Source organism: Lynx rufus, unplaced genomic scaffold (assembly GCF_022079265.1).
Source record: "Lynx rufus isolate CCGP_SWC_20201006 ecotype Redwood Valley unplaced genomic scaffold, mLynRuf1.p SCAF_5, whole genome shotgun sequence".
In the NCBI taxonomy this organism is placed as follows: domain Eukaryota; kingdom Metazoa; phylum Chordata; class Mammalia; order Carnivora; family Felidae; genus Lynx; species Lynx rufus.
Window position 1 is genome coordinate 128,193,826 of NW_025814867.1, and position 26,718 is coordinate 128,220,543.

At 35.2% G+C, this 26,718-nt stretch overlaps 1 protein-coding gene across 1 annotated transcript in view; it reads right to left on the reverse strand.

The window, feature by feature from the left end:
- The window catches only part of ROBO2 (roundabout guidance receptor 2), a 561,209-nt gene that overhangs the window by 182,385 nt on the left and 352,106 nt on the right, over positions 1-26,718 (reverse strand). Inside the window, exons 3-5 of the mRNA XM_047100461.1 lie at positions 24,090-24,247; positions 21,160-21,280; positions 8,556-8,694 (exon numbers count right to left, since the gene is read on the reverse strand). Coding sequence (XP_046956417.1) covers positions 8,556-8,694; positions 21,160-21,280; positions 24,090-24,247 — 418 coding nt within the window. The remainder of the gene's footprint in view (positions 1-8,555; positions 8,695-21,159; positions 21,281-24,089; positions 24,248-26,718) is intronic.

The following is a 26,718-nucleotide window of genomic DNA, read 5'->3' on the forward strand; positions in this document are numbered from 1 at the left end:
TTATTAATATTATATTTACAGGAAAGGAAAATGCAATAAAAACAACTCTTTTGAATCAATATTAGCCTTTTCCTATAAAAACCTAAATAGGCATTCAGGGTCAAAGGCAATTTTAAATTTTTAAAAAATGTCCATATATACATAAAAATCTGATAGCATATATGCAAAACATAAAAAAAAAGTAGTTATCAGTTATAAATGGTTATATGAGTAACTTTACTTTTCTTCATTAGGCCCATCCATGTCAAATTTGCTTTTTTTTCCCTCCTATAAAAATGTGTTATACTTTTTAAAGTGTGTTGAGTTGTTGCCATTCACAGAATGATGCCATTTCAGAATTTAAAGGCACCACAGAAACCATCCAATCCAACTTGCACATTTTGCAGGCACCACAGAAACCATCCAATCCAACTTGCACATTTTGCAGGTGTAGACCCTAGTACTCAACATATTATGTAAATGATTTAAAACAGCATGATGCATTTTTGCAGAGCTGGGATAAGATTGTTAGTCTCCTAAATTCAACTTTACCTTGTAAGCCCACATTGCAATTACAACTTATTAAGAACAGCAACAGCAAAAAATCAATCAGAAGCATATCTTAAGAAAAACCCCTGGGTGATTAAAAACCATCTAAGTGATTCTAACAACAAATTGTCATATGAAGGCAAGGATTTGTGTTAATATAGTCAATTAAATAACTTTCTTTTTAATTTTTTTTTATTTTTTAAGTTTATTTATTTCTTCTGAGAGAGAGAGAGAGAGAGAGAGAGCTGGGGAGGGGCAGAGAGAGAGAGGGAGAGCAAGAATCCCAAGCAGGCTCTGTGATGTCAGCACGGAGACCAATGTGGGGCCAAACTCACGAACCATGAGATCATGACCTGAGTCAAAACCAAGAGTAGAATGCTCAAGCAACTGAGCCACTCAGGCATCCCTCCTTTTTTTTAAATTTATTTTAAGAGAGAGAGAATCCCAAACAGGCTCCATGCTGCCGACGTTGACCCCAATGTGGGGTTTGCTTTCATGAACTGTGAGATCATGACCTGAGCTGAAACCAAGAGTCAGATGCTCAACTGATTGAGCCATCAGGCTCTCCAACTTTCTCCTTTTTATATTTTGTGTATAGTTGAGGTAAGAATCTAGGGTACTAGAAAGTGTGTCTCCAATGGTAAACACCCAATATATCCACCTGAGTCTTGATACAATGACTGTCTCTTGGTAAACCTTTGGCTTGTCCTACAATTTGGGCTAAGTAAAATGCTGCCCTAATCCTGATCTCTGCCTAGGGAATTCTCTAACATCCTACGCTATGATGGAAGAAACAAACCTGCCCTAGCTTCTATGTTGGACAACACCCACATGCCAATGACAGGTGGCACTCAGACAGATCCTTTTGCAAACTGCACCTGGTCTTGGCTCTGCCTTGACACAACACAAGAGCTGCCAGTTAATGGGCATCTTTGACTTCGAGGCATTTCATATTCCAAGTGTGTCCCAGCTTGTTAGTTGACCACTGGCCAGAACCCAAATTGGATGCCAGTTCCTGCATTGTCCCTGAGCTGAGATTCTCAACAGATGGGCCAATGTGGTCACAGGATGAGGTAACTTGCACTCTTCAACCTAGGTGGCAATTAGTTTTGTGTTAACAGCAACTATTAGCACCTATTTGATGAAAACACAGAGAAAGTACCATTTTGGCATCCCTCTGAAAGTTGCTAATTAATTCTGTTTGTAAACAAATATCTATATCTTCAGCTTCCAAGAAGGTAACTTTGACATGGTCCAAATATAGATTTCCAAAACATGAAGACACTAGGTGTGCTTATGAAGTTGGTCTAAAAATTACACTTAACATTCCTATAAAGTTATTCATGATACAGCGTTTCTGAGTATCTAAAATTTTATCAAATATAAAATTAGTCAGTGGCTCAAGTCCATAAACAATTAATAATCACATAATTACAAAGCCCAATAGTTTAAAATATATGTTTTATGCTGGAAAGATTTTAAATCAAGTCCTAGCTCTAACACGTATTATTGTGTGACTTTGGAAGCAAGTTACTTAAACTTCTGTTTCCATAGCTCTCAAATGAGGAATCATATTATTTTAGAACACTATTTAAACTAGTGTAATTAACATATGGAAAGCAAAAGTGCGTGGCAAATAACAAGTCCTTCAAAACTACATGCTTTTGGGGCGCCTGGGTGGCGCAGTCGGTTAAGCGTCCGACTTCAGCCAGGTCACGATCTCGCGGTCCGTGAGTTCGAGCCCCGCGTCAGGCTCTGGGCTGATGGCTCGGAGCCTAGAGCCTGTTTCCGATTCTGTGTCTCCCTCTCTCTCTGCCCCTCCCCGTTCATGCTCTGTCTCTCTCTGTCCCAAAAATAAATTAAAAAAAAAAGTTTATTATTAAAACTACATGCTTTTATTGTTACATAATCTTCTTACACAAGTGATGTTTTTTTTTTATTATCAGTACACAACTGATATGATATAATGTGTGAAATTTGAAAGTCCCAACGCAAATGTCTTATTACACTGGGCCTACAATAAAATATGTTGACCGTATACAAACTTTGAGAGGTAGAAAAATCAGAGGTAACTTTCAGGCTTGGCAAACTGGCTGGAAAAATTTATAAAGAAATCTATATGATTTAAAAGCAAAAGTGGTATCTATTAAATCAGTAAGATTTTATGTTTCTATAGAAATTGATTGGCCAAAGAAATTGAGTATCCATAGAAATTGTATACTTTATATTTTTCACCTTTAATATATTTTCCTTGTAGTTTTCTAGGTAGCTAATAAATGCCACCAACCAGCAGAATTTATAAAACTGGAGCACTTGTTACGTGTATCCAGTGTATAGTATTTACATTTCTTTGAATGAGTTATATGATTTTAATAACCCTTTGAGTTAGAATGGATGGCATAATTATTCACCCTGTACAAATGAGTCAAAGTGTAGGTTAGTTATTAGTCCCCTTGCATTTCTGGTCCATTTCTTCGGAATGTAAAACACAAAGAGTTGAAAAATCTTCTTCAAGGTCACACTCCTAGTTAGTGGTAGAGAAATATGTCAAACACCATTTCCAGAACATGGGAGTATAACTAAACTGATTAAATGATTGAACAGTGTCAGAACAAGCCTAAAGTTTAATCTCTGAAGATGGCCTCAGTATTCTTCATGTTATTCATAGCTACATTAAAAGATCTCACAGTAATTGTGCATGTAGTTCTATTTTCTTTTCTAGACAGAAATGGCTAAGGCATCTATACAGCTGAAAAATTACAGAGTATTCATTAACACATTTCTTTATATTTCTGAGCCTTAGGGACCAATTCACTTTTCAGATGTCACATACAATGTTTATATACATTGCTTTTCTCCTGCTCTTAGTTCTTTCTGTTCTTAATTTTTTTTTAATTGACCAATCTTGATCAGCCTACCAATCAGCATGGTTATTTATCAGGAGCCCAAATTACCACATGTCCTTGAAGCAAACGCTGTATGTGAAGAAGGCCCATCTCCTCAGCAGGGTGGCGGAGCACCTGTTCAGCATCTCCGCATCCCAGAAGCACATTCTCTAAACAATGGAGCTTCAAAACAATTAATATAAGAACATTTTCCAGGGCTAAGTGAAAAGAGCCACTTAGTGTAAAAAATGCCACACACACACAAAAAAGAATTATAAGTGGTTCTATTCAGTTTCTTTTCTTAAGGATTCGTGTATTTATGTGAATCTCGCATTTCATGGAACTAAGAACTCTAAAAAGTCTCTCTTAAAATAGACTTGCACTTCAGAGAAAGGAATTTGTCAGTGGCTTCAAGAAAATTGATAGAATTTTCCACCATATATCTTGCAACTCTTATTCTCTAGTCCTTTATCTATTTTTATGAAATATTCATGAATTATATCTAGTATGTGCAAGCCATCAACTGCATTTAGAATTTGCAGGCATACATAAGAATGTAAATGGCATATTTTATTTCCTTTTTGCTCTGACAAGCTATTATAAACATTCCTTTCTGTACTCTAGATCTTTATTAAGAAAGTTAGTGTCACTTTAGAGTTGGTTCAGAAAATAAATAAAAATGAAATTAAAAAATCATGGAGCTAACCATATAGTGATATAACTAAAATTTATATGAATGGTAAAGGATGCTAAATCTCATATTTACAATTCTTTAAAAGACTGGTAATAATTAACTGAAACACAATCTATACTGACAAGACCAGATAAGAAATTACAATCAGATTAATCACACTACTTTTTAACTAATTTCTGAGAAGGGATATTTTTATTCTTCTCGCTAATATTAGATTGAACCAAGTATTGTCATGTTGGTGTATTTTAATTTAATTTTTTTATTTACTTCATTGTAAATTTATTATTTCCTCTTTCTTTTTACATTAGAACACAGTATTTTCATAAAGCTTCAGCATATAATGCATATTATATTTATTTTTGATTTTGGTATAACAAAAATATATAACATCCCTACGATAAGGTGGAGCATAGCACAGATGAAACATAATCACAGAATTAAAATACTGGCAACTTTTATCACATGAAACACTTTATGGAAAGATGTAGTGAAGGCACCTGGTCATCAAGAGAGTATTAATTAGCAAAAAGGTCTAGGTTTGCCTGTGAAAAAAAAGATATACTACCCAAGGAAGAAACTAGGATTACTTTAGGCCTGAGTTTCTTTAATGTATGTAAATACTTTTCTATATCACCCATCTGGTTAACATAAAATAAAAAAAATAAACAATCAATAACTATATTTATTTTGCTTAAATATATTTTTTTACAGACTAATGAGCATTAAAAATATCGGAGGCACTTAATAAATGTAGGTAAATCTGAAAGCGTAACTTTTACAATTTAAATTATGCTTTAACAAAACCTGTATTTAAAAAAAAAATCATTATACCAGTACCTGGGTAGCTCAGTCGGTTAAGTGTCCAACTGTTGATTGTGGCTCAGGTCATGATCTCAGGGTTATGAGATCAAGCCCTGAATCAGGCTCAGAGCAGAGCACAGAGCCTGCTTGGGATTTTTCTCTCACTCCTTCTCTCTCTCTCTGCCCTTCCCCTTCTTGTTCTCTCTCTTTCTCTCTCTCTCTCTCCCTCTCTCTCTCTCTCTCTCTCTCAAAAATAAAAGAAAATAAATAAATAAAGTTTAAAATAAACAATCATTATAAATAACAAAAAAAAATGTCTTTCCCCCCATCTCCTGTTTTGTTCCCTCTACCCACTTCATTTCCATATTGGTATGTGAAAGTATTGCTAGCCTTAAGAAATGCTACTTTTCCCACCTCACCAAAATACTCATCAAATCAAAAAAATACCAACTCACCAAGGGTACATTTTAATTTTATTAAAGATAAGTACTGAGAAAGGTCAGGAATTTCAAGGCTAAATCAAAGAAAGAGGTATATAAGTCTACTAAAAATAAATTTTCAAAGTAAAGGAAACAAAAATACTCCCCCAATTCATCTCTGGTTACTGCAAGTTTGGCACAGATATCTTCTTCTGTGCTGAAGGTTTAAATAGCTATCACAGCATTTCATAAATTTATACTTGAATTGAAAAGCTTTTCTTGTCTCCAAAAGAAAAATAGTCACATATTACTTACGTAGTAATTACAGGCTATGCAGCTGCCCTACAAAGCTTTACTATAAATGTGTTAAGCATGAACCACTACACAAACCTTATTCAAATTGCATTAAATGTTAAGCCAAAGAAATGTCATCCTCCACACCACTTCACACAATTGCTTACACAAGAACAATGGCCATCTCCCTAGTCTGAGACTTAAATAATGTAATAGAATCAATGTTGTTGATTTAGGCTATGGTTGGTTAAAAGTCATTACTGTTATTCCTCACCAAGTAAAGAGGTCTATTTCCCCCTTATTATGCACAAGTGAAGCTTATGCTAATGCCTACAAATCTAAGAATGAATAAGCTTCTTTGAAATACCATTTAAAGATTGAGAACTCATGAAATAGTACCTCGTTTCTATCATGATAAAAATATTGACCTCAATTTCTATATTGTGCTGATCCTTACTTTAAGCCTTTCTAATGTACAATTGAAAGCTTATACAGCATTTCCATTTGCTTAATACTTTAAAAATATTAAGCTGGTCACACAAAGCACTGTAGTAGTATCATGCCAGTAATAGAAGAATAAGGAGGCCAGAAACCTATGAAAATGTTTTAAGGAAAGTTAATGGAAGTAAGATTTCTCAAAATCTCAACCTCACCTTTAGAGGTCTTTATATCATCCATTCTAAACATGTAGTATTAATAGTATTGTTTGCTTTTTGTGTATTATTTGAACTTTGAAGCAAATGAATTTGGTAAGATTGGAGAATATTATAGCAACTAAAGGTGTCAGGCTTATGACCTAACACCTACAGAAATTTGGGAACAAATTAAACTGGGCTTGATTAAGTTTTATTTTACCTCAATTCAAAGACATAGAGCCATTAAAATGCAACACACCCATACTACTTTCTATTTTTGAAACTTTTTGGAACTGGATCTTGTTTAATGATTAAAAATGGCAGAATCATGAGGGATGTTATATAGACATCATTAACCTCTGACATCATGTGACAAAAAAATGGCATTCTCTGTGGCTTTCTTCCTAACACCCCACAAATCCAGTCTAACCATGAGAAAACATGAAACAAATCCTAGTTTGGGGTACCTGCCAGTACCCCTTCAGGCTGTCAAGGTCATAAAAAAAATGAAAGACTGGGGAAATATGACAAGCAAATGGAATATTCTATAATATCCAACTAAATAAATACCCTCGATTGGAGACTGGAGCAGAAGGAAGACATTAATGAGAAAACTGGTGAAATCAAAACAATGTATAAACTATAATCATTATGTATTACCATTTGTTCATTCAGAGTAACAAATATTTCCTAGTAATGTAAAATGTTAATAATAGGGAAAACTGAATGTCAAGTATATGGGAATTCTCCATATTATTTTTGTAACTTTTCTATAAACCTGAAAATATTCCAAAAAAAAGTTTTTGTTAGTTTGTTTGTTTTTAATGGATGAGTATATTTACTCCCAGTAACTGAAAATTAACCTTTGTGTACACTAGGCTAAATTTTACTATATAATTCATCTCTCAATCTTACATCAACATTTAAGAATTACACATTAACTGCTCTCAGCTCCATCAACTTTTCTTGCATTTTAACCCACTTCCCCACTGAGAAGACTTGAGGAACTTCACATTCACAAACTCCTGTAACAACACTCCTTTAAAACTAGATGTCTAACAGCAAAGTGACATAGAGGTAACTTTCCCTACGATACAGGCTAAAAAGTTAACCAAATTAAAATATTTACTTCTTTTATTTCTATAGATTGCAAAGAATGTCTCATTGAGTGTTAAAAATGTTTGGTCCATTTGAGACCAGTGCTGTTGATCATATGACTTCAGAAAATACAGTATCAGAGAAATAATGATAAATAAATCAAGATTTTGAAATAAATGCATAAATTCAGGAAAGTATCCACAGTAGTTGCTGGTGAAAGCAGATAAAAGGCAACCAATGTCTGTGTAAGCAAGTTTAATTTCAGTCAGTTGAATGAAACCAAATTTCTCTCTTTTTTCTTTTAGGAAAAAATTACAAAAAAGCCAGGATGTCAAATCTTATTCAGATGATTGTAGTCGGTTTGATGGCTGATGGCCTTAGTTTCAGAAGGTAACACTAGAAGTAAGGCAAAACTAATCTTAAAGCTAAACTTGCTCATTATATGGGGAAACAAAAAAAAATACTTGAATGATTTATTTGGTCATAAAGGGCAAGGTCTCAGAAAAATCTAGACAGCAAAAATGTTAAGTGTATTTTTATAAAAGGATAACAAGCATGTTTGGACATACCCATGGAAGTTGAGTGACTAGGTTAAGGAGTTTGGTGATAGGAACATTAGATGGAAAAACAGGTCTCCATGAAGACATGGAAAGTGAGAAAGTGACAGGCAGTCCCTAAGTGAGAAGTTCCCTCTGCGGATAGTGATATCCAGGACTTGCAGCATTTTCAGTGTTGTGTTGCACAAAACCTCTCCTTTACTCCAGACCTTGAAGTCAGCTAGACTCAGCAGCCTTTGGTGAGTGATGCTCTGGACATCACTAGGAAGGCAGACAGCATCCAGTGTGGGCTGAAGCATCATGCCAACAGAATAGTAGTTGGAGGAATTAGGATAAATAGTCAAGAGTTCACTAGGAGCAGAATAGCAGACCTAGGAGGGGCCACCTCCGGAAACTTTGATATTTGGGGGCAGTAGATGAAGTGGAGAATCAGGCATTTACGTGAAAATTCAGTGAAAGAGCAATTGAAAGCTTGTAGGACTTCAGTATATTAAACAGCAGATACGTGGCTTGCATATGTAAAAATCAGATGTCTGGAAATAATACACCAAGATATGCATGTCTGATGGTAAAATCAGGATTTTTTTTCCCTCCTAATTATTCAGTGGTTATCTAATGATTTTCCATCTGTATGATGTTCTTACCTTCCTCTTGGCAAGTCTGCATCATCCTTTTTCCACCGCACAGTTGGTTGAGGATCTCCCTGGACCTGACAACGAAATTCTACAGCCTCTTCCTCCAGCACCACCTGGTTAATTGGCCTCCTGAGAAATGTGGGTCGTTCTTAGGAAAAAAAAAAGGGAACAATGGTAAAATGAAATCAATGCTGTGCATGTCTTAAGAACATTATCAAAAAAAAAAAACTATCTCAACTATATCTTGATAAGACCTTATTAATCCAATGCAATTGAATAAAATAAAATATTTTGGAACACAGAAGTAGTTACGGTTTGTATATAAGATCATATAATCTTTTGGGAATAAAATGGATTCTTCAGTGAATTCCTGAGCTATGGAAAATCCTATCACAAAAAAATCTGAACAGCGCATTCCACAGAAACACGGAAAGATATAAAAACGATTACTTTAATCTACCCCAATAGCTGAGTGAGAAAACTGAAAGTTGAAACTGATGGAAACTATCAAAAAGGAAACTAATATTAATGTTCCATCAAGAATGCTAGCATTAACTAACTGGAAATAAGACAAAAAAACAAAAACAAAAACAAAAACAAGAACCCTACAGTGAATACACACAAAAAGTTGTGCTCTTGCACATGGTGTTATTTAAATTTTCCCACTTAGGCTATCACTTCACAAAGACTCAATACTTCCACATATGTTTTCACCTCGTGTATGGAAAGCTATCAACCCGATTTAATTTTTCTTAAATATAAAAGCTGTCAATCTGATTTTTTTCTTAAACAAAAATCACCATTATTATTAATTATTGTAAACTACTGTCATACATAATTTTCTAAGACCACTTCAATTATCTTCTCCTCAGTGTTTCACAGATTTACCCGTTTTTTCTTTACTTAACTTTTATGTTTCTTTATTTCTCTAGTGTTCAGGTTCAGTTTTCCCATCCTTTACTCCTTGTTGTTAATTTGCACCTATCACCCTTAATTTGCATTTTCCACTCCTCTACATATAGCTAGGGAAAAATAAATCCCTGTCTATGAAAATTTTACCATTGAAGAGAAATATAAAACAAACAGTAGTTTTACAAATCTCTAAACACTTGAATTTCTTGTCTAGTTTCTTCCCTTTTTGATAATGGTCTGATACAGGACACATTACAACTTAAGATTTCATTAGCACATGTCTCCAAATCATAGGCAGTCCAATAGTTCTACTTATTGAAGTAGAAAGAGAAATCAAGGAAAAGAAAGATGAAATCCATTGGGAATTGACACAATTTGTCTGGCCATATGGTCGTATTTAGTCACTTAAGACTTTAGTTTCAAACCCAATTTAAAAATGTCAATAGTGGCATAAAAAAAATTGAAACATATTTAGAAAAAAAAATCTTTAAAGAAAATCAATCACTTCAAGTAGCATATATTAAGAATATAGGATGGAAGTACATAATTTTATTGACTAAATAAGATCTAGATTTATAAAATAAATGTGTAAGTTGCAATAGACATATTTTATTGCATTAAAGTCAACAATCATTGGCATTCAGAAGGAAGACAACTCCATCTCTCCAGCGTGAAGTTGACAGTAAGGATCAAAATTTTCTCTAAAACAGCGACCTGAATATTAAGCATTAAGTACCTGCACTCTGAGACCCCAAAATCCCAAGCCATAAAACAGGCAAATAGAACTTCTCATGAAGAGGTTTTTTTAATGAAGAATTTAGAAATAAAGAATAAGAACTTGGAAGGGGGAAAAAAAAGGTGCTCCTAATTAGATTTTAGGTAGTCAGAATCAATTAACAGTTAAGTGTTCCCAACCCCACCCCTGCTCAAAGACAGAACAAATCTTCATGTTGGATGCAGTCATTTCGTATTATTCTTTTGAACCTTGGACACTACATGCTCCCAACAACTATTTTAGCACTGGCTAGTTGATACTGAGCTACTGTTTCTGGCGGCAAAAAGGCAACAGGATCAGTATAGTATCTTCATATGAGTGCTTAGAATGTTAATAGCAAAAATGAATCATTAGCCCAGAAAGCAGGATTGACTTGTTTTCTTTGCAATCACTCAGGGATGTTCATTCTATTCATCTAAAACTGAAATACCCAATATTAAAAGACAGCTAAGCCACTGTTGATGTCACTTGAGATTGAGAAATGAGGAATTTTCCTGCCCCCTTTGATTTTAATGAGTGTATTGTACTACAACCTCGTATATGGACAGAAGTCATTCCCTCACCCACTCTTCCATTTAGCACATATTAACACAGCTTTTCCTATGTCAGGCTTTGAGCTCAGTAGCTGGTGAACAGCCAGCAGCTTGGTTTCATCAGAAAAGTGGTGGGATGGGCACCTGGGTGGCTCAGTTGGTTAAGCTTCCTACTTCAGCTCAGGACATGATCTCACAGTTAGTGAGTTCAAGCCCCGTCAGGGGCTCTGTGCTGATAGCTTAGAGCCTAGAGCCTCCTTCAGATTCTGTGTCTCCCTCTATTGCTGTTTCTCCCCTACTTGCACTCTGTCTCTCTCTCAAAAATAAATAAACATTGACAAAAATTTTTTAAAAATTAAAAAAAAAAAAACAACAAAAAAAGAAAAGTGGTAGGAAATGAAGCCAGTCAGATAGTGAATGGCAAGACCATGAAGGGCCTTTCAGGCCATGTCAAGGAATGTGAGTTCTGCCCTAAGAGTGATAGAGAGATGTTGAAGTGTTTTAAGTACAGAAGCAACATTTTAAATAAACATGTGAAAAAGATTGTGTTGGCAGATCTGTGAAAAATGAACTAGAAGAGAAACATGAAGCAGTGAATTAGGTCAAATGTATTTTGTAAGAAATTACTTCAGCTTTGGCTGACACGATGGTTCTATGGATATGGAAAAGGGGCAGAATGAAAAGGTATCAAAACTGGGTGATCAATCAGAAGTGGATATTGAAGAAGAAAAGTCTAAAAGGATTCTCCAGTTTCCATTTAGCAGATTGGAACAGATTGGCAGGTAAAGCATGGATATGGGGTGTGTATGTCTATGTGTGTGCAGATCATTTCATCACAGAAATGCTAGACAGGAGAAAAATGAACACCTATGCTTAAGCCATTGCTGATCAGGTTTCTGTTACTTGAAGTTAAATGCATTTTTTTTTTACATTATTTATTTTTGAGAGACAGAGACAGAGTGTGAGCAGGGGAGGGGCAGAGAGAGAGGGACACACAGAATCAGAAGCAGGCTCCGGGCTCTGAGCATCAGCACAGAGCCCAACACGGGGCTCGAATCCACAAACTGTGAGATCATGACCTGAGCCGAAGTCTGACGCTTAACCGATTGAGCCACCTAGGTGCCCCGAAGTTAAATGCATTCTTATTTAAGAAGATAAAGGAGGCTACTTACAAAATAGAAGGGAAAAAGAAAAAGTAAATGTGATCATACCTAGATATAGAAAAGCTCTTGAATTTCAAAAAATAAAAATAAAAAATAAAAAGGGAATCAAAAGAAACTTAAGCATGGTGAAGATATTTTATCAGAAATTAAATCAAAACCTCTTTTTAAAACTAGTATGCTAGGGGTACCAGGGTGGCTCAGTCGGTTAAGCATTGGACTCTTGCTTCATCTCAGGTCATGATCTCATGGTTTTGTGCATTCGAGCCCCACATGGACTCTGCTCATGGCATGGAGCGTGGTTGAGATTCTCCCTCTTTCTCTGTCCCTCCCCCACTCACACTCTTTCTGTCTCTCTCAAAATAAATAAATAAACTTTAAAAGTAATGCTAAAATCATGCCTATTAAAATCAGGAACATGATGGACATGCCAACATTAGTAATCAATAAGAAAAAGAAAGAAAAGTGTGCGTATTGGAGAATAGAATAACAATTTTGATAATCGATAATTGCAACAAAAAATAAGAACTACATAGGATCAATGTAGTAATGTTGACAGTATTAGAAAATGGGTGCTTTTAGAAAAAATGTGACAAATTCATACACTGCAAAATTAGTAAGTCACTGGAATCTTAAAGCTATTTCTATATTATCTATCTATCTATCTATCTATCTAACATGGAAAATTTTCATGACATGATGCTAACTATAAAATAAATTGTATAACAGTATGTGAGACTAGTTCCATTAAAATACACATGAATATTTTCAGGCAAAGATTTTGTATGCTTTCTTTAACATACTACCTGCCACAAAGTTGCAACATATGAATGCAATGAACCCAAAGGATAAACTTTACATTAGACTTATTCTGAAACTATAATTATTAAAACTAAAGTTGTCTCTTTATCCAGGGGACAGCATCAGGATCCTTGAGGGTTTTATGGCTTTCATACATGTTCTAAGCCCCACTGTTTTATATGGAGACACGTGGAAGAACCTGATTTATAATTCAAGAAGAAGGAAGATATAGGATCCCCTGCTGCTGTTCTGATGAACCCAGCAGGGGTGGACAACTTCGCAATGAACTTTTTCTATTCCCTTCTGCCCTCAAGCAGAGTCTAGTTGCCTAGCAACTAAATAACCACAGGAGAGTATGTGGTATAGAATTTTTGGAAGTCTAGAATTGGCTCATGATGGAAATGTAATTCAATTGACAGGAAAGAGAAATAAAAGACAATGCAAATAAAAGTCATTTGCACATATAGGAGACATCAAGATGGGTTTTATACTGGAGTAACTTAGGTTACACCTTCCAACAAAGTGACACTGACATTTACTAATATGTTGGAGTTTGGTCACAACTTTTAAAGTATTATTCTGGGAATTTCCGTAGTGCCCATTACAGTAATTATCCCTAAATTGTATTATTCATTATTCTAATTGTTTTCTGCTAATTATAATAAAATCACCTTCTACTACAATTTAACTGCCTACAAAAAATGGTATGTTAAAAACTGTAGGTTTGCCTAACATTTATTAAATGGAAATATATTTTTTGTAAGAATCATTTTCCAGTTTCCTTAACTAGACTTTATTTCCAGAAAAGTCTGAGAATCAGAAACATGAATATTGAAGACTAAAGAAGTTGTACAGGCAGAAAACATATTTTTAAAGGCTTTGCCTTTGCAGTGACTACTATTATTCTAAGCCAAACAAAAGGTGTGCTTTCAGACACAAATTATAAAAATTATAAGGAAATGTCTTGGGATTTGCTGTTTTATGTCAAAATGATCTGCAAATAAATGTAAAGTTATAAGGATTAGATGGTAAATTGGTAAGTAATCCCATTTGATACCCATTAATGCCCCAGGAGTTTGTACCCCATGAAACTTTGCACAATCAAAATAAATATATATGAAACATCCTGAACTACTAAATAATGAGAAAAATTCATTTTGAGGCATGTAAATAAGGTCACTGATTTTTCCATGTTATCACCTTATGTCTGATCACATATTGAAAACTCGGGAAAAATCTCAAGGGCTGTTTCCTAACTGCTTATCAATTAGATTAGAGTCCCTCTGAATGGCCTGATCCCTAATTATATAGCCTTGGAGTGATCAAAGGCAATGTCTTTGCCAATGCAATTAACATTTTTTTTTATGTGAGATTAACTGGATTTGAATCACCTGCATAACTTGCTTACAAGGTTAATCTCTCTTGAGACAGTAGTGTTGTTTGGCAGTGTGGTACTATGTAAAGTACAGCTCTCAAGTAGTCAGGTCAATTTAGTTTCAAATTGGCATTCTGGAAAATCCAACTGTGTGTGGCTATAATAAAATCAAATGCCAAGTCTCACTGTAGTTATGCCAATAGTGTTGAGAAAACAAAATGAGAAAACAATTTATGAGAAAACAATAAATCTGAAATGGGGTTGCATAATATCTCTTAAGTTTCTTATTTACATGCTACAGTGAAAGAAATTAAGTCCCCACTGAACAAGTTTCTCTTTTCAACTGCATTGAATATGGCTGTAAAATTGGCAATGGCTGTGTCATGACAGCTCTTACTAGGATAATCTTAACAATTTTTTAAATAATCTTTGCTTGACATTATGAAACTGGTGTTACAGCAATAATCACATAGGTAAGTCCTTTAGGTCCTATAAGACCAAAGGCATGAAATAAAAGGACAGTAGAGGTAACCACTGCTTGTAAACCTTATCTTAACTTCAGCTGGCCTGGAAGTACTTGCCAAGCTATAGTGTCTATTAACCTGGGAAGTCAGATGGCTAGCCTTAGTATGTCTCTTTTTATTTTACTGGGTATGCATGAGGGGACAGGGTTATGATAGCCATTGAATGTGAATTATTGTGCCCTTCCAAAACAGACTGGATGATAATGATCAGACTGTCTGAATGTGATTAAATAAATCCTGGCTGCATTAACTTTTTTTCTTGCCAAGAATTTTCTTTGTCTGAGAGAAGTCATCCTGTGAAGTAAAGACAAACATAGGTAAATGTTTTCAGAGGGGAAAAAATGCTTCTCTCACCATATCTTAGAGGCAAAGTTTCATGTTATCATTGATAATGTGATGTAAAAGGTCTATTCATCTTACTACTATATTAAATCATTTAAACAGGGTTTGGCACATGGGAGGTGCTCAAGGGATGTTTGTTAAATGAGAAAATGAATAAGAAATGTTTTGCTGTTTTAAAGTTTGCAAGCAAATATTATTTAAAAGATAGCTTTCAATAACAGTCTTAATTTTAATAATGCCTTATATTTGGAATTCTTAAGTGAAGGCCCCAGGATATCAATAAAACTTAGATATTTCTTATGGTTTGGCTCTAAGATATCTTCTCTAATAGCTTTGCCTACTGGTATTCTCTAATAGCTTTGCCTACTGGTACAGTCAGGCCACCACCTAAAATCTCTAATCTAATTACTGAAAATCAACATCAACAGCCCTAAATTCTGTCCTCATTGCCAATGAATGGCTACTTCTCAATCTGATCATTGTACAGTGAAAGCCATCAGTTGACACAGAGTTTCTAATAGTCTTTTTAGTGAGCAGCTATTAAATATGAATGAACAACAGTAGATCACTTGCTATTTGAAGAAAGCCTCCAGTGTAAAAGACAGAACAAGGGAGAAAAGGAAGTGGAGAGGGAGTCAGAAAAAAATGAAGCAGGAAGCATCACAAGAAAGTTTTATTTGAAAAAAAAAGAGTTATTAAAATCCTGTGACACAAGAGAATTTAAACTATCCATGAAACAAGAACAGAATATGATAAATGAGGAAGAATGAGAGAAAAGAAAGACCTGGGAGGTTTCACATCTAATTAATAAATATATATTTGACATATAAACTGAATAAAAATTATGGGAAAGGATAATTCACTAAATTGTTTAGTAATTATCAGATTGAAATTGTTCACCAAGTAAAGGGAAAAAAAAGTGGCAAACTGAGGCATAGTATTGAAACATTTTAGAACACTGGAATAATGATATAGCACTAAAACTGGAAAGAGGAAAGAAAGAAAGAAAGAAAGAAAGAACGAATAAAAGAAAGAAAGAAAGAAAGAAAGAAAGAAAGAAAGAAAGAAAGATCACATAGGAGTCAGAAGCACAGTAGACTTCCCAAAGCAACAGTAAAGCTGAATGATTTTGGAGGAGAGATTTTAGTATTATAGTCAAAGTTTTTTGTTTTTGTTTGTTTTTTTAACTACATTTTATAACCAGCCATAGTATCAATTAAGTTTCAGATAGAATACATGCTTTTTACCCTGAAATTTATTCTAGGCTCCAGTCAAATAGAAAGCAGGAGAGAAACACTGTTCTGATATAGGAGTTAACCAGGAAAGAAACAAATACAGGATGCAACAAACAGGAAATCCAGCATGAGAGAAAAGGGGAGTAAACGTCAGGATGAAATTCTGGAGTAGATCTGAACAGCATCCAGCCTAGTTAGATTGGCAGGAAGTCTAAGGCCTCCAGGAAGGCAGTAGCAAAGACAAACTTAAGAGCTAAGTAGAATGTAAAGGATTTTAAACCTTCTGTTAGAGAATGCAAGAGTTCATGACAGGGGTAGACAAACATAACTAAAAGGAAAAAATGGCTTTATTGTTAATTTGAAGAACAAATAAGTGCCAGAAAAGAAATGCCATCATAATAGTGTAACATTTGCTCACAGTCCATATTTACATGGTTCTAACCACTCAAATTCGGAATCTTAATACAACCCATGTTTCTAAAGTCTATATACTGAAGGAAAGAAAGAAGGGGAAGTAGAGGTGAGAAGGTAGAGAAGGGGATATAAATGGGTCAAATCATCATCTTCCAAATAGGAAGTCAAAATAATGTATAAAACTGCAGAATATGGATATATTTAGAAATATAGAAATAAATCCCAGAAGAAAACATAAAACAGTCTTGTAGTTAAGTTCAAAGATGAGGACTGTGTGTGTGTATGTGTGTGCGTGTGTGTGTTTGTGCGAGTGTGTACTGGAAGGAGGGGTGGGGCTAGTTATTTTTGTATTTCATTATAAGTTTGGTAATAGTTCTAATGTCTATTAGTAGTGTAACATAAAATGTATTTTCATGGATTACTTTGATAAGCATTTAAAAATCATTTGGAAAAATTTATGTCATTTTTAAGTGACAGTGAAATTTTGGATAACAGATATCTCAAACCTACCCATAATTAGAAATTCAATTCTAGTTTCTCTGACAGCAGGATCTTTAGAACTTAATTAATATACATAAAGTGCTAGGGAGTATTCTTTTTGAGGGCATCTAGACTGTGCCATAGATTTTAGTGTCCATTCACACTTTGATGCCTACTTCTTAATTTTATATTTGGTACTTCCCACTTAACTAAGCTGTTATTTATGACCAACATCTATTAAAGAAAAACAAATAGAATAAATGATTCATGGAGTATGGAATAGTAACATTTTGAAAATTAAGTTACACTGATCATGTCTTTGTCTAAATAGCAGATTTTTACAAGATAAACTGAAATGTTCAAACTAAACAACTTCTAAGTCAAGCCCACACACTAAAGAATCACAATACTTGTGGATGGCTGTTGGATACCAAAGACCTGTTATTCCTTTCACTGTTTTTCTTGCCATTTACGAGTGAATTAGAATTATACATTTTGAGCAATTAATACCATCAATTACTTTTTGTGTATAACGTGCTTAAAACTTTTTTTTAACATTTATTCATTTTTTTGAGAGACAGAGAGAGACAGAGTGTGAGTGGGGGAGGGGCAGAGAGAGAGGGAGACACAGAATTGGAAGCAGGCTCCAGGCTCTGAGCTGTCAGCACAGAGCCTGATGCGGGGCTTGAACCCACGGACTGCAAGATCAATGACCTGGGCCAAAGTTGGGTGCTTAACCGACTGAGCCACCCAGGTGCCCCTGGGTATAACATACCTTAAAGTAAAGATTGAGTTGCAAAGAACATTTAAAATCTTCTGTAGCTACAGAGTGGTCACAGTAGCCAATTTTTTTTTCTTTTTAAGCAGAATTGCTGCTACATGAAAATAAAATTGAGAGCGGGGAGGGGAAAAATGTACCCAGTTATACTTTTATAAACCCTAGGTCAGAAATAATAATATCTAACAATGATGAAATATAAAGAGGTTTATTAGAAAATGTGTATGGATACAAAAGCACCCAAATAAAATAAAGAATTCCCCATTACACATAGGACACTGGTTATTTTCTCTAAGAACTGAACAAAGTGCCTCTCTCAGGCAATCCTTGTCACATCCTTGATTTGGACAATCACTACTGTTGTTATGTTTTATTTCTGGGTTCAGATGATGTTTTCTTATCAATAATGGAATTTTAGTTTTTCCTTCAACTTAATACTGTACTTATAACCCCCAGGTCAGTTCTGACTAGTTTACACCATCAGATAAATGTTCTTAGTTTCTTAAATCAATTCTTCCAGAGGTACTGCCCCTAGACAAATCCAATCTCTTTGCTTTATGGCTATTTTCAAAATAATTTAGAAGTTCCCCTGTAACTCCTGACATGTCTAAGGACCTCCTATATTTCCCATCATGTCTTTAGGGAACATGAGGTAAATATTTCATAACACAGTCACATTTTGGTAAGTCTAATTGCTTTGGTAATGACATTAAACCCTTTCAATTTCCTTTCGAAGGCAGTATGTACTTTTGGAATGCAACATTTTTCTCTTCCAAAGATTGTGGCAGTTACAGAAAAATAGTAATGAGTGCTTCTTTAAATAGAACAGCTGTACGTGTGGGTTTTCAATGCCAATGTTCAGTGACCACTAATTTCATATCTTACCAGGAAAAAACTGTATTTTATTCATTATGGAGTGAAGCACATTTTGAGACTCTTATAGCTGACTGCATGAAATTGAAGGGCAAACTGATACTTGCCTGAGCTCTGCGGGACAGAAATTTACATGCATACTTTGAGCAATTTTATTTTTACTATTCAATTCCTTTAATGAATTATGGACTTTCTCCTGGTTTGGTCATTTGGGACTTCAAGCTGCTTAGTATCCATACGGAGTATTACCAGAGATTACTCGGTACTCAGCGTGATTGAAAAGAGAGGCCTGTTCTCAGGTACACATTCATAAAGCACACCTTAATGCTTTAAATGTAATGGAAATCATAACATGGCTATTTTGCTTTGGGGCGCTCCGATAACACCATGGGATGGCACATCTCAAACTACAAAAGCAGTTTCTTTTGGAATGTATGCAGAATTCTGATGCTTCGCTCAAACATGTTATAATGACCAGCAGTAAGATCTTACTCTAATTCATTAAACCAGAAGATTATTTTGCTGGCACGAAAAATAACTTAAAAATCACACTTATCTCCTATGTTTTAAAAAAAATCACACAATATCAACAATAGTCAAATATTTTTAAGCTACAGATATACACACACATGCATACATACATATACATGTGTGTGTATATATACATGTATACATATGTGTGTACGTATAGACAAATATCCATACACAGACTTAAGTGGGATTTCAGTGACTTCTGAAGGAATATTTCATTTTCCAATATCTTTAGGATCCCTACTTTCCCTAATTTTCTGTAATTTTATTTCTTTTTCAATTTTTCACAGCTGCCCTATAGCATTTTCCTTTTTTGTTTACTGTGCCGTCTTTATTCTACCCAATTTTCTCTTTCCTAATGCTTTGTCCACAGTTTCTCTGATACAGATCTAATCAAGTTTTAACCTATGAATTCTATTACTCTGCTAAAGAGTCCCTTGGTTCTGAAATCTGAAGAAACATGAATATCATAGCAATGAGGTAGGGAAGCTGATGGCACTCCATTTACAAAGTTTACAAAAAATTCCATCTCTGCTGTTTTTCTGCTGGGCCCCATGTACTCATGCTCCATATTTTGCCTCTGAGTAAGCCAAGGAAGCTCTGTTCCCACTTCAAGGGGGAAGCAAGAAAGTCAGTCCTTCTCTGAGTTTTGTCTTAGGGCCCAAACACCTGTTAACACCTAAGAAAAGCCAGATCCCAAACACATTCCAGGACGTTAGCTTCAAACAAACTTCAGCTGACACTGGCATTAATACCACCCCTTCTGTGATTTATGGAGTGAGACCTATTGTTCACCTGACACTTGCCTTTGATTGGACCCTACCCTGGATTCCTGGACCCTTAGACCCTTTTGAATATAAACCGTTAGTCTCAAGCAACAAACAAAACTCATTCTTCTTTCTTTCAGAGTCTCCCACTCTGTCTGCTATTCTCTGTCATGTATACTATTCAATAAATGCTATTTTCACTTACTCTGGCTCACATTTGATTTCTACCCTGTGTAAGCCAAGGATCCTTTTGGATGGTCCTCGGGGACTCTCTCCTGGGTTCTTGGACCCAGCCTGCCTGCATTAGCAAGAGAGTTTATGGTTGGTTTGTTTTTTTCCTAATTTGGATTGTATATATTTATATGTATGTGTGCGTGTGTAGCTGGCTAGTTTTTTTTTATCATAAGCTAAAACTGCAAATATCTAAATTTGAAATTTTTTTTTTTTTTTAATTTTTTTTTTTTCAACGTTTATTTATTTTTGGGACAGAGAAAGACACAGCATGAACGGGGGAGGGGCAGAGAGAGAGGGAGACACAGAATCGGAAACAGGCTCCAGGCTCTGAGCCATCAGCCCAGAGCCTGACGCGGGGCTCGAACTCACGCACCGCGAGATCGTGACCTGGCTGAAGTCGGACGCTTAACCGACTGCGCCACCCAGGCGCCCCTAAATTTGAAATTTTTAAAGCAGAAGACAAGTGAAATGTATTTGCACTACACTAAAAAAAAAAAAAAAAACACAACTTACCCAGTGTCTTACCCATAAAAGATACTTAATAAATACATTACAGTGGATAAATTTTAGATGGATATAATATCTCAAACAGAATTTGAGAAAGATGAATTTTTTTTACATTCTGATGAAAGGGAAAATCCTATAAATATATATGAATAAAGTAAATGAATTATTGTTTCAAAAGTTCTATTTTTATTCATATCACAGATTTCATCTGACGGATAGAACCAGAAACCAAGACAAATCCAGTCCTTCGCTACTCACCATAAGTCATAAGCAACTGTCCTTCTATGTCCTGATGTTTAGTATTAAAACATATTTACAATCTGAGGAAAAGTATATATAAATAGCAATTTATAATTTAAAAGAGAGTTTTACCAAAGACAGTCACTTCTGCTGGATCACTGTCTCTTTCTCCCACCATATTGGTGCCAACACAGGTATACATCCCTGCATCGCTTTTCCTCGTGTTGGAGATCATCAGTTTTCCACCACGAATCTGTTAAAAATTAAAAAAAAGAAAGAAAGAAAGAAGAGAAAGAGAAAGAAGGAAAGAAAGGAGAAAAAAGAGAGAGAGAAAGGAAGGAAGGGAGAAAGGGAGGGAGGAAATGGAAAGGAAAATAAACAGCAAAGGGAAGGTGACTAATAAATCATTTTGAATATTTAAGCACAACATTTTTTTTCCCCTCAAGGAAATAGCTCAGTGTCTAAGACAGAAAACTTTCCCAGTATTTTGGCATGTGTCTTTTCTTCTCTTAAATTCTCCTTCAGGATTAACCTCCATATTCCCTTTCTAGAAAATGTGTTTCATTCTTTCTCTCATCTGGTCCTATTTTGAGTCTTGTGAGTGCTTCTTAAATCTTAATGGTTAATCTTCACTCTGAAGTAGGTTGAATGAATTGCTATTGATAATTTGTTATCAGAAAGAAGTACTAAATACCTGCTTTTGGAAATATAATGGAATCCAACGGACCCAAAGTGATTCAACAAGCATTTACCAAGTACCTTTATGGGTTCCGCAGTGTTCTAGGCACTTGAGGTTCAGTAGGAAACCAAATAATAAAAACCTCTGCTTTCATGGAGCTTACATTTCAGTTGTTAGCATTAACTATTTATGTCTTACCTTAGCTGTATTTATGAAATAATTTTTGAAGAAGAAGGCGGGGGTGATAAAAATAAATACATTTTTTAATAATGAGTATGAGTTGGTACAAATCATTGGCTTCTAAAATGTGTTCCCTAAATGTTTCCTAAATGAGACACATTTATTGACTGAATAAACCAATGAAAATGTTAAAATGTCTGTTTGTTAAAGAGGATATTGAAGCAGAACTAGGTTTTTAGTAAGTGTATCAGCAACTCATAGCTTCTTTTCCAATTTTGTTTCTTTGTATTTATATAATTCAATGATCTTAACATCACAATGGCTGAGTGTTCTTAAAGAGATATGAGATAAGAACATGCTGGTTTCCTCTGGCAATTTTTATCTCCTAGGCAAACAAAATCCACATAGGCATGTTCTCATCAGAGATATTTCAGGCTCTAAAACTTGTCATGTCACAAAAAAAGGACTTTCAACTTTGTTTTTCCATGGAACAAAAAGACCATCAACCTATTAATTAGGTACAGTGGAGTATAATAAACTATAAGTTATAAAAATGTCCATGGAGGCCACTCCTCCTCCCCCTGAAGCTGAGTTTGGCAAAATTACTTGATTTGACAGATGAAACTAAAGAAATGTTTCAATAGAAGGAAAGTGCTAGCACATTGAGACTTATGTTTCCTTGCTGCAGCTGGAATCTTGAGACCACTATGGGAACCAGTCTGAGCAGGCCTGCTGGAAAATTATAGGCCAAGAGAAGAACGAAGATGCCCAACTGGGTGTAAGTCAATTGCCAGACATGTGAGTAAGGTTATCCTAGATCATCTGGCTGCCAGCACATCTTTTAAACAAGCCACAGAAGCATGAAAAAACCTAGCAAAGATCAGCCAATCTGGAACAGAATGAAGAATTGTCATCTTACCCACAAAACAGTCTAAATAAAATGGTTATCATAAGTCTCTGTATTTTGTGGTGGTTTGTACAAAGGGAAAGGTAAATGACGCAAACATGAACTAGAAACCCTTCCACATTGATTTAACTCTGTCACCAGGAACACATTTTCATGTTTGGTACCCAAACACAGACCATTGAGAGCCAAAGTGCCCCCAGTAATGCAGATCCTCATGCTGTCAAGAGTTTAAGCCAGAATCATAGGAATATATATTGTGATCCCCTATATGGCCTGTCCAGTTCTGTGTTATGGTGTAACCATAGTGTGCATGGAAAAAAAAAATCCTCATTTACAAGATATTTTTAAATAGACACCTAGACTATACGGATTTTTGACAGAAATGTCACATTTGCTCAGAGAAATGGACATTATTTTAAATAAAGTATGTTTATTCTCAATAATTGTATTAAATATAAACATTGTATTAGGAATAACCTCAGAAGTTTGAGGCATTTCTACTGTTTCAGTGGACTGGTTCCCATAAGTGTCATAAACAAAAGTTGAGTGGATTCCACAAAACCATAAAATAATTGCATGTCTTTCCCCTTTTCTACCTCTTTACAATGTTCTGGGTGTTTTGTTTTGAATATTAATTGTTATGAACCTAATCACCAATTTCCCTTGAAAGCAGACTATTCTGCAAGAGCTAAACTGCGGAACCATAAAAGTCATGTTTACTTTGATTTTACTTCATACCTGCTAAACTTTTAAATGAATTCATGTATAAAATTTTAGTTATAAACATTGAAAAATTGGAAAAGGTGCTTGAAGGACCTATCACCTCGAATCATTTTCTCTTATAATTTTGAAAATGGTGTAAAAAGAAATGTTCTAGGTAATTTGTTTCACAGCCATCATCTAACCTTTATCATTCATGTACAGCATGATCAATAAATGTATTTGGATATTAAAATAAACCAAGTCATCAATATTGTAGTGCAATGATGTATGTATTTGAGATGTTAAAAAACCTAAGTCATCAATATTGTACTGCAAAGACATATTTACATATTCAGATGGGTGCAATTATTACTATATCATCTATACCTGAGTTGTTTAATTTCTGTCTCTTTGAAGACTCATCCTAAAGTTTTTTTGTTTGGGTTACTCCTTTTCAGTCCTTTCAATGCAGTCTAAATGGTAATCAGCATTCGATGCTATTCTACAATTTTATTAACAATAACAAAAAATAAAATGATCCATTTTAAGACTTGATATTCAATCTCTGTAGGAATTAATTTTAATTTAACTCACACTTATTCTTTCTTCCTTGTCATCAATTCGAACTTTGTCTTTTTTCCAGTAGATGGTGGGTTCTGGATGTCCCCTGGGAGGTTGGCACTCCAGGATTGCGGGCTCTCCAGCTGCCACTACAACATCTGTGGGATTTTGCCGGAAGTCATCTCGTAACACTGAAGAAAAATAATTCAATGTTTTTGAAAGAAAATTCAATGACAGCAACTTTAGCTTTCTCTTGCAAAAAGTGACTTCAAATCTTACTTACTTCATTTTAATAAACGTTGAATATTTACTGAGAACATAGCCATGTCCATTTTAAAATATTCTAGGGTCAACCTAAATGTTCAACAGGGAAATGGCTGACTATGTAATCATGTACCTTTGCTATAAATCTAATTTAAAAAATAAGAAAAGCCTAAGGAAAATAAGAAAAGAAATACTTGTGATATAGTTTTGAGATTAAATATTCAAGGTACAATATTTTTTATGCAGTATGATCCTACTTTCTATAAAGAAAAAACATATATACACATATGTATACAAATGCATTAAAATAAACACGTAAATTGTCAAGTTAGACTTAAAAGCCCAAAACAGGTCATGTGCACATGGTCTGTGAGCACATATGTATGTCAGTCTGGGAGGGGAAGTGGAGTGAGGACTTTTTGAGAATGCATTTTCTCATGACATGAATATGGACAAGATCTACACTGTTTTCATTACACTTCAGAAGATAGACTCATTGTTCACCCTGCAACGCACTAGCACCCACATACACAGGGCTACATTTTCATTCTCTCTGCTTCTCCACCTGCCAAGCGACATCTGGGCAGCGTGACATTCAGAGCAGAGATATCCCTTATAGCAGTTTGGCCAGTCTGAATTTCCCCTCCTTTCATTAGGAGAACAGCAGGTTGGACCTCCATTGTAACCTCCGAAAATCTGGCATGCCTGGCTCTCCAAATGTCACCTATCTATCTGTGTGTGCATTTCTTCTGTTGGCAGGATGAAAAGCCTGGAGAAATGACTTGGCCCTATCAGATTGCAGGATGCTGGGTTTCTTTAGCAAATAAGGGCCATGTCTATTTTAGGATAAGCATTCAAAAAAGTAGTTCAGACCAGGAATATACCATATACCTCAACAGCCTTTGCTTTGTCTAGCTGCCTTGACTTTCCTATTCTTTTATATTCCAACAATGACAACTTTGTTTCCTAAGTATATCTAAAGGCAACACACACAACACACACACAAAACAAACATATGAACATACAGTGCATTATATCTATGCATATATATATATATATATATATATATAAATTGGTTAAGCTATTTGAAATCAAAATTAGGTAGATTCTGGTAGTCTGTTATGTAAATCATCTGTTACAAATGTGGATTAGGTCAAACCAACTGCCTTTGGTGTCCTATAATGAGACCCACTTCAGCACTCTGCTCCTTTTTGGGCAGAGTCTCTAGGTTAATTGTCATTCTACAAATAAATAAAAATTCCCTGGCCTGAAAATAGCTCCAGAGAGACAACTGAGTGACTTTTAGGGCTTTTCTTCTCTTTTCTCTTGCAACACATCCTTTAACACGGTTTTCCATCTTAATGAAGTCACGGCCCTTTTAGAGATTAGAGAAACTTGTCTCCGTATTGAAGGAACAGTAAGAAAGAATTCAGCACAAATTGCTCACTCTCAGCTTATAAGCTGATTAATTTACTGCCTTTGCTGCTAAGGAAATGTGTTCCATTTTAGCATGGTGAACTGCACATTTTTGGTTCTCTTGTCTCACTGGCAAGAGAGGTGTGATTTATATGCATAGGATTTGCTTCTGAATGGGCTGAGAGAAGAGTGCATTTAATGTGACATTCAGGCAGGGGGATGGGAAGGGGTTAACATCGTGGTTCCCTTTTGCAGGTAAATCCTCCTGGGAAAGCAAGCTGGTGACTCATTTATATTCTAAATACAGAACAGCTGCCTATTTATGCAATGTTAAGACATGCAAAAATATGGTAACAGAGTGGTGAGCACCCCTACAATATCCAGTACTGGCAACAAATGGTGTTTTGGCAGGCCCTCAATCTGTTCCAAAATGACACATCTGGCCAGTTGAAGGACCTTCTCTAGAACTGGTCCCCTAACAAATGACACGCCAAAAAGCCTCTGCTCAGATGGTACTTAAGGCCATTGCAAATCATTCAGAAACACAGTGTTACATCAATTTGCAACAAGCCAAATTAAGAAAGGAAAAAAAAAAGGTCCTTTGACATGGAGGACAAAAAGGAGAAAAATATCATAACAAACTAAGGACTGCTACTCTTAAACAATGTAACATGTGTTTATGGCGTTCACAAAAAGAAAATGACTCCAATTTGCAAATGAAGCCAAGAAATCTAACATCAACTGTAATTTTAGGCTTTCAGGCTATTCACCCAGAGAGTAGGGTGATATAATAGTATAATTGGTACTGTACCCTCTTCAACTTGTAAAATGCTCTTTGGGGTTTTTGGAGCATCCAGTTAATTCATTTTTTGCTTAGTGATACCATTTCTTTTACCTTAAATCTTTGGGGTAATAAAATGTGTTTCTTCTCTGTCTCAATAAAACATTCAAGAGAAACACATCCTTTACACCAGGTCCTAGC